Below are 9,194 nucleotides of genomic sequence, written 5' to 3'. Positions count from 1 at the left end.
TTTGTTTGACGAATATGCTACTGGGAATATGAAGGGTGTTTTTAATCTTTTCAAAAATTAAACGTTTGTTTTGCTTTAAAAATATAGGACCTTTTTATTATTTTAAATTAGTGATTTTTAAAAAGAAACATCTCCCGTTTGTTGTTGTTCCTATCGTTCGAAGAAATGGAAGGTGTGGGTGTCGAATACGCCGAGAGAAAAAGGCAGTTCAGTAAACAGTGTCTGTCGTTACACCGGCCAGGCAGGGAGACAACATGGCGGCGGGTGGCGGCCTCCCTGGGCTCCTGCCTGCCCAGACCCAGCTGGAGTATGCCTTGCTGGACGCCCTGACCCCTCAAGAGAAGGACAACCTGGTCTACCAGTACCTGAGGAAGGTGGACAGCTGGGAGCAGGACCTCAGGGTCCCCGACTTTGGAGGAGGTGGGTGATAGGCGAGGGCTGGGGGCTGGTGCCACGGTGAAGCCGCTGACGTCGGACTGCGAGGCGGTGAGGTGGCGCCCTACTATAGCGCGACACCGGCATGCCGCTCTGGGTTGTTGTCACCTCCCTCCCCGTCCCCCCAGATGGCCTCTGGCACTTGCCGCCAAGGCCCTAGGAATCGCACCCAGAGAGTTGGGCTGGTGTAAGAAAATCAATTGCCATGATTCATTTTCTGGGTGTACAGGACTGGGAGATGATAAGCCCTGAGTTCTAATCCCACTCCTTTCTGTAAAAAGAAAAGGAGGACTTGTGGCACCTTAGAGACTAACAAATGTATTTGAGCATAAGCTTTCGTGAGCTACAGCTCACTTCATCGGATTTATGCTCAAATACATATGTTCGTCTCTAAGGTGCCACAAGTCCTCCTTTTCTTTTTGCAGATACAGACTAACACGGCTGCTACTAACACTCCTTTCTGTATGCTCCAGGAGGCGGGTGGTCTGTGAGCATGAGAGGCACAGGACTGGATGACAGGAAGCTCTGAGTCATCCCTCTTTTCTCTCCATCTAGTTATCTGCCTTTTTTCCTGATCATGAGCAGTTAGGTTAACGTTGTGGCCTCTGTTTTCCTAGTTGCAGAATAAAGACAAGTCTCCAGGAATAAAAAGTTAAGCAAACACAATGGCACTGCCTTGAGATAAAAATGCACCAGACTTCAGTGTTGCTAGCTCTCACAATTTTATTGTCAGTATTTCAGTGTTTGGTGTTTTTCTTTAAGCCCTAGCTGCTGGAATCAGGTTATTAATTGGGAATCTTAGATTTTCTTTAAAAAAGTATGAAAAAAAAATTCACCCTCGTGGTTGCAAGAAATGTGAACCAAAGGCTCCAGTCAAAAGGTAAATAAACAGAACACCATTAAAAATTATTTTTAGCCAATCTCATGGTTTTGGAGGGGAGGGATCTGCCCCGTTATTTTTAATGCTGGGGTTTGGTTAGCAGTTCTGTTATCTGGTGCATTGTAGTAAACACACAGGGAGGTGTAAACACAGTGTCCTTGACTTAATAGCAGTCAAGAAATAGTAGGGTAAGTAGTATAATTATCCTCATGTGGGAATACAACCCAGCAGGCTGGGTGTAAAATCCATTGCTCTAATCACTTGTCGTAACTTTTTTATTAATTCAAATAAATGTTTATTACCTTTTTTTGACACTTGTATATCTTCAGAGACAAAGTGTAAAAAAACGATGGAATTAAAATGTTTTTAGTGATATTCATGTCTTTGATACTGAAGACTTAAACTTCAGTAAAATAGTAAGTGTTAAATATTGTAGCAAGAAAGACACTTATCTGTTAAATTGTTTTTCTCCCTTTCCAGGATCCCTGCTGAGCTTCTCTCTAAATGCCCCACTTTGTGTTATTGCCATTCCGGCCAAAAAGGAAGCAGCTCCAAGTTTTCAAACTGTGGTGAAACAAATTAAAAATTGTAGCCTTGGTGGTTTGCAAGACAGCAGATCTTGAAACATCTCTTCAAATCTTTACTTATCCATTTTCTTGTAACAAGTACTAATGGCTGGGTAAAATATCATTAGAGCAGTGATACTCAGACTGGGGCTTGCGAGCCACAAATGCCTATTTATTGCAGCACATAATATTAAAACACTGTGTTATTTAATTATTAACCAATCTAAGTTATTAACAGGCAGGATGTTTTTACTATGTTTATTAACCAATTCTAGCTGATAAAATAATGATAGTTGGCCAGTCATTTTGCTGTGAGAATAATATATGAAAACTAAATATTTTCCCTGTCATACCATTTAAATATGACTATATAGTACTATAGTAAATGAAACCATGAATTCACACTACTGTGGCTCTTTTGAGTAACGTTGATTGCTAATTTGGCTCCTGAAACACTGCAGTAGAATTTTTGTCATTATGGTAAGGATCAGCAAGTAGATCTTACGTGTGGGCTAGTAATTTTTCAAATCCTTTTGGAAAACTGCCTATGCTGGTCCCTAAATATCCTTTGGCTGACTTAAGATAATATTAATAGCCACATAATAGTATTGTTCGCTAACCAGAAAACTGTTGGAGCTTCTTTGACTTTTATTATTTTGCATAAAAAACATACGAACGGCATTACTGGGTCAGACCAAAGGTCCACATAGCCCAGTATCCTGTCTACTGACAGTGGCCAATGCCAGATGTTTCAGGGGGAATGAACAGAACAGGACAATTATTGAGTGATGGATCCCCTGCTGTCCAGTCCCAGCATCTGGCAGTCAGAGGCTTAGCCATCTTGGCTAATTGCAATTAATGGACCTACCCCCACGAATTTACCCAATTTTTTTTTAATCCTATTTTACTTTCGGCATTCACAACATCTGGCAACGAGTTCCACTGATTGACTGGGATTTGTATGAAGAAGTACTTCCGTTTGTTTATTTTAAACCTGCTCCCTATTAACTTCATTGGCTGAATCCTTGTTCTTGTGCTACATGAAGAGATAAATAACACTTCCTTATTCACTTTCTCCACACCATTCGTGATTTTATAGACTTTTATCCTATCCCACCTTAGTAATCTCTTTTCCAGGCTGAACAGTCCTAGTCTTTTTAATCTCTCTTCACGTGGAAGCTGATCCATGCCCCTAATTTTTTTTTAAACCCTTCTGTGTTCCTTTTCCAATTCTAATGTATTTTTTTGAGATGTAGCAACCAGAATTGGATGCAGTATTCAAGGTGTGGGCATACCATGGATTTATATTGGTATTTGTTTTATTTTTCTATCCCTTTCCTAATGGTTCCTAACATTCCATTAGCTTTTTTGACTGCCGCTGCACACTGACCAAATGTTTTCAGAGAAGTAGCCACAGTGATTCCAAGATTTCTTTCCTGAGTGGTAACAGCTAATTTAGATGCCATCATTTTATTTTGTATGTATAGTTGGAATTATGTTTTCCAGTGTGCATTACTTTGCATTTATCAACATTGAATTTTATCTGCCATTTTGTTGCCCAATCACCCAGTTTTGTGAGATCCCTTTGTAACTCCTCGCAGTCTGGTTTGGACTTAAGTATCTTGAGTAATTTTGTACCATCTGCAAATTTTGTCACCTCACTGTTTTCCCCTTTTTCTAGATCATTTAAGAATATGTTGAACAGCCTGGGTCCTAGTACAGATCCTTGGGGGACCCTGTCATTTACCTCTCTTCATTCTGAAAACTGACCATTTATTCCTGACAGTTTATTCCGACCATTTATGTTTCTTATGTTAATATTGTTCACTTGATTTACTGCTAGTGATAAAGGGAAGTTCTATGAGTAAACATTATATTTGAAATAGTGTAATGGACAGACAACCTTCCTTTATTAGGTTAAATTCTTTTAATGTCAAAAAGTATCTAAAAGAATATGGTCCAGATCCCGAGCTGTTGTAAATTGGAGTATGGAGCTACCTCAAGCCAGGAAACTGTTGGAGCTTCTTTGACTTTTATTCTGCATATCTACACTAGGAGTATTTGGGCTCCTAAGCAATTGAAAAATGCTATTGCTTCTTAAATGCAAAGCTAGAATTTACTAATTATTTAACAGGGGACCTTAAACAAATAACTTCACCACAACTACTTGGCATTATACAGACTTCCAGGCTTGTTCTTTCCCACACAAATACTGTAATTTTTCTATAATAGATTTAAGGACTGCTTCAGGATTTTTCCCAAACCCTAAAGGATGATGTCCCATTTCTGCCCTGATACGCTATTTACAGTATTTAAATGAAAACCTCTTCATGCGTATCCATCTAATACTAAAATAAAGCAAAATTATTTACTTTGATCTGCATGGCAGATGTTCAAGATACCACTATTGTCAATGGGAACGCTCATGTAGTGAGAGCGAATGGTCAAACCATCTTTTGTTCAGTTTTGAGAGAAGAATTTTGTCATGTGTAATTTAAACTACAATTGTAGGTTGTTTTTTCCTCTCCAGTTTCCACATTTTTCCTCCTGTTGTATGTGTGGAGACAGTTTGACAGATTATCCCCAGCCTTTCCTAGATCTTAGGCTACTTTAAAAGAAAATAAGAATAAAGACGTTTATTAGCAGTTTCATTATTTATGAAAAGACCTGTCTGTTTTTGTCTCCAGTATATCTGATACCGTACTCATACTTTGTCCTTGTTGATCACTGTGACCACCTCATTGAATCTTTCCTGAGCTTCCCCTGTTACATTGCATCAAGTTCTTGTTCTCAATTTTAGGACCGTTCACCACTCTTCCTCTCCCTACTTGTCTTCTTTGATCTTTTTTATGTTCTTTACACTCTACATACCAAGTCAGTGATACCAACCTCACATGCTGGAGTCTTAAATACTGCAAGAGGGTTTACCTACACAGAGCCATACTGACTCAGGCCGGGGGTTGGGGTGTGCGTGTGGGGTCTAGGAGGGAGTTTGGGTGCAGGAGGGGACTCAGGGCTGGGGCTAGGGATTGGCGTACGGGGGGGTGTGTTTGGGGTGCAGGCTCAAGGAGGGGGTTCCAATCTGGGGTTGGGGTGCAGGAGAAGGTTCAGGGTGCAGACTCTGGCCAGGCGGCACTTACCTTAGGTGGCTTCCAGTTGGCGATGCAGCGGGGCTAAGGCAGGCTCCCTGCCTGCCCTGGCTCCATGCCACTCCAGGAAGCGGCTAGCATTTCCAGCCCCTTCGTGGAGCCGTGCTGCCTGCCCCCACAGGCACTGCCCCTGCAGGCGCCGCCCCCGCAGCTCCCATGGACTGCGGTTCCTGGCCAGTGGGAGCTGGCGCTGGGGGCAGAGTCAGCACGCGACACTTCCCTGATCGCACCTGCGCCTAGGCGCCGGAGGGACATGCTTCCGGGGAGCTGTGTGGAGCTGGCAGGGAGCCTGTCTTGCCTCTGCTGTGCCGTCGACAGAACTTTTAATGGCTCGGTCAGCGGTGCTGACCTGAGCTATCAGGGTCCCCTCTCGACTGGAACCGGATGCCTGGCAACCTTACCATATGGAGCAGTTTGCCGGGTTGAGGCCTAAATGTATAAAATTAAAAAAGCAGCATTGGATAGGTTAAAATGAAAGTATCCATCATGGGAGTGCATTTGATTTGTGACTAATGAGGCAATATGAGCTGCTAGCTAGATTTAGGATTCTTGGATTCCATTCTCAGTTCTGCCACTTATGTGCAAGCTCACCTTGGGCTGGTCACTGATAGGTTAATCCTGCTCCCCTGTGCTTTTTGTCAGGGCCTGAAAAGCAGCACAAATAAATAGCAAATGTTTTCTATTCCCTGCATATTTGTATCCAGCTCATGAAAGATACTTTAACTCCAGTAAGAGAAGTACTCCATAAAGTATAAATCCATAACTCCATAAAGTATAAATCTCATTCTGCTGCGGTTTTTAATAATTGATGGTCTGGTAGTGTAAATAGACTCTTCTTAGCTTATGTGAATAAGTGCCATTAACGTTACCAGTGCTGTAAATATGTAGCTAAGGCCCAGTCCTCTTAGTGAAGGAAAAGGCATAACTCCTATTGACTTCAATAGCAGGATTGTCCCGGAGCCTATGGGCTGATGAGAGTCTAGTCTGTTGAAATAGTCATAAAATGGAATTTTCAGAAGTGCCTAAGTGGCTTGGGAGCACAAGTCTCATTCAAAAATATAATAACATTTATTGTCCTAAATCACCTAAGCTCTTTTGAAAATCCCACCCATATGTTGATCTTTAGTATTTTCAGAAGAAGTGTTTTTACTGTTTAAAGCATATGATTGTGAGATAGTGCTAACGAGACAATTCAATTAAAAATCCTATCCCCCACTTGGTAAGGCAACTCCCTTTTCATGTACTGTGTATATATATCTGCCTACTGTATTTTCCACTCCATGCATCTGATGAAATGCGTTTTAGCACACGAAAGCTTGTGCCCAAATAAATTGGTTAGTCTCTAAGGTGCCACAAGTACTCTTCGTTGTTTTTGCTGATACAGACTAACATGGCTACCACTCTGATTCCTAGCTTTGTTACTGACTTCCCATCTGTCCTTGGGAAGTCACTTCTTATTGGAATAGTAGTTTTTGTTATTGAAAATTAGTAAGTAAACAGATATTTGTAGCTGTCGTTTAATATTGTTACAGTAAAATTTAAGGGGAACAAAAACAGAAACATAGCACAGGTTATTGAAATATTCTTTCAGTAGGAGATTTTACATCTTTATAAGTCATTAACAACAAAGTTCAACAGGTATTTAATTTACTAACATCAGTTATTTCTAAATATCTGTTCATTGCATCTTTCTCGTGTGGTTGCGTTTTGGAGATCATATTTTCTGAACAGAACAAATGTTTCTAAGGTTTATCTGTGAATTATCATTAGCCTAAGTTAGATTTCTAACTGTACACTAATGTTCCTTTAAAATAATTAATTATGAAGAATTACAGATCATAAAAACACATTTTTGGCTTGCCTTCCTGTTTGCATAGAAAGTTATGTTTTATATTGTACTGAAGTGTACCAAGAATGTTGAACGCTGTCATCTGTTCTTTCATTCTTTAATTAACTGAGTACCTCTGTTTTCTAAATTCCAGATTTAGAGTGGCTGAACACTGACGGTCCCATTTCTCTGTACAAAGACCTTTGCGGAAAAGTGGTGGTTTTGGATTTCTTCACTTACTGCTGCATCAACTGCATACACCTGCTGCCTGACCTCCATGCCTTAGAGCACAAGTACTGTGATAAAGGTATCAGTGCTTTAGTTTGCTTGGAATAGAATTTCTTAGCAATGTCACAGGTGGAGTAGCTGAGTCACTTTGTTGCTGGTTACTAAACACTTGGCAAGACTTCAGTGGTGTCTAAAAGTACCTTCTAATCTGAAAAAAGGACGACTGTATGTACTCCCACAGCACTTCTGAAAGGTGTTACATTTGGCAGTTGTTGCACCTGTGAATTTAGAAAAGCGATATTAATACGTAAAAGTCCAGGTCTGCTACTCTCATAAATAGGGCTGTTTGCAGAGTAAGGTACTACTCAATGTGAGTAAGGGTGCAAGAACCGGCCCCTGAATTTCTAGACATATGTGTTCCGCTGAATTTGCTTTCAAGGCTTGATAGGTTAAAAAAAAAAAAATCTGATTTTAAGTAGGTGAGGTTCCCTACCTGCTCTGATCAGAGTATACGTACATTGTGGATGATCTATACTTACACCATTCCTGGGGTTTGGTTTTATTAGTGACTGCAATAACAACAAAACAGAAACCTGAGCTAAAGCTTTTTCCCAAATTTGGCTGTTCCTACGGTTTTTCCTGTAGGACCTCCTCACCTCCACTCCTACTCTTCTTTGATCCAGAGACGCATTTCATCTCTTCCTCCTTAAATTCTGGTTGGAGAGAAAATCTGCCTACTATCTTTCTTGACTAGGGTAGACAGGTAATATCTTTTACAGGACCAACTTCTGTTTGGTGGGAGAGTCAAGCTTTCAAGCTACATAGATGGGTAGTAATTGACCTCCATCTTTAAGCAAAATTCTGATCTCCTGACATCAGGATGAGTCAGAAGAGGAGAATTGCATTCTTACGCAGGCTCCTAAATGCTTCTAACCTGTGATGGACACTTTTTATGACATATTGGAAAGGTATTTTCTTCTGATGAGATGAGGAGGATTGAAACTAATTTCATTCTTCAACTCTTTGTTACAAACTATGATGATTTATTATGTTTAACCCTCCCATGCACCTCTCTTATTAGTTATCTTGTTGATATTTAACTTTATTGCATTGTTCACTTCGGTTAGAGTACTAAAACTTAGCTAGTCTTGCATAAAGTACTGTTGTTTATATGCTGTAATAAATACACATAGCTCTTTTCAGAAGACTTAAAAAGAGAAGTTCCCTGCCCTGAAGAATTTATAGCTTATTTCAGAGAAATACAATACTTGGTACAATGGTAGAGATGCAAGAAGCTGTGGAGAAGTTGCCAGTGAGGAAATACTGTAACTGCAATTTGTGAGAGAAGCTAACTTTAGGTGGGACGGGGAAGTGATTGACACGCAGAAAATGGGCTGTTCTGGAGTGGCAGGAAAGGTTTAAGCAAAAAGTGCTGTGTAAGGTGGCACTGGTATTTCTGTGAATAGTATATCTTTTCTTCTTCTGCTTCTAGCCTTAGTCTTATCTATATGGCATTGACTCTTCGAGTTCCACTCCATTCCAGTCTGTCTTGAAGCAGTTCCTTGGAAACTCTGCAGCTAATCAAATAATTTTGAATGAAATCCATCCATCTAGTTTTTGTCTTAAACTCTTCTGTTACCCTCCACTCCTAAGTTGAACACCCTGTTTCCTATGTATTCTTCCGATCTTCTTTTCACATGCCTAAAACATCTAAGCTTTTCTATAACTGATACCACCTTCACACTTGCCCTAATTCAATCATTCTGAATATGATCCATCCTTGTAACTCCAAGCATCCATCTGTATTTCCACTGTATTCAAGCTCTGCTCCTGTCTCTTCCTCAGTGCATTCAGAGCCATTCAAAAGTGCAGGCTTAATTAGAAACATAGAATATCAGGGTTGGAAGGGACCTCAGGAGGTCATCTAGTCCAACCCCCTGCTCGAAGCAGGTCCAATCCCCAATTAAATCATCCCAGCCAGGGCTTTGTCAAGCCTGACCTTAAAAACTTCTAAGGAAGGAGATTCTATCACCTCCCTAGGTAACGCATTCCAGTGTTTCACCACCCTCCTAGTGAAAAAGTTTTTCCTAATATCCAACCTAAACCTC

At 40.6% G+C, this 9,194-nt stretch overlaps 1 protein-coding gene across 4 annotated transcripts in view; it reads left to right on the top strand.

Annotated features, from left to right (window-relative positions):
* Window positions 1-209: 209 nt before the first annotated feature.
* NHLRC2 (NHL repeat containing 2) overlaps window positions 210-9,194 on the top strand; it is a 65,517-nt gene continuing 56,532 nt past the window's right edge. For all 4 annotated transcript variants that reach the window (XM_084635040.1, XM_084635038.1, XM_084635041.1 and 1 more), the window contains exons 1-2: window positions 210-420; window positions 7,013-7,165. In XM_084635040.1, the coding sequence (XP_084491166.1) occupies window positions 255-420; window positions 7,013-7,165 (319 nt within the window). In that variant the 5' untranslated portion in view covers window positions 210-254. The remainder of the gene's footprint in view (window positions 421-7,012; window positions 7,166-9,194) is intronic.

The sequence above is a fragment of the Lepidochelys olivacea genome (genome assembly GCF_965140295.1).
Source record: "Lepidochelys olivacea isolate rLepOli2 genome assembly, chromosome: 7".
NCBI lineage: Eukaryota > Metazoa > Chordata > Testudines > Cheloniidae > Lepidochelys > Lepidochelys olivacea.
The sequence above is the reverse complement of the archived record's forward strand: the minus strand, read 5'-3'. Positions and strand labels throughout refer to the sequence as shown.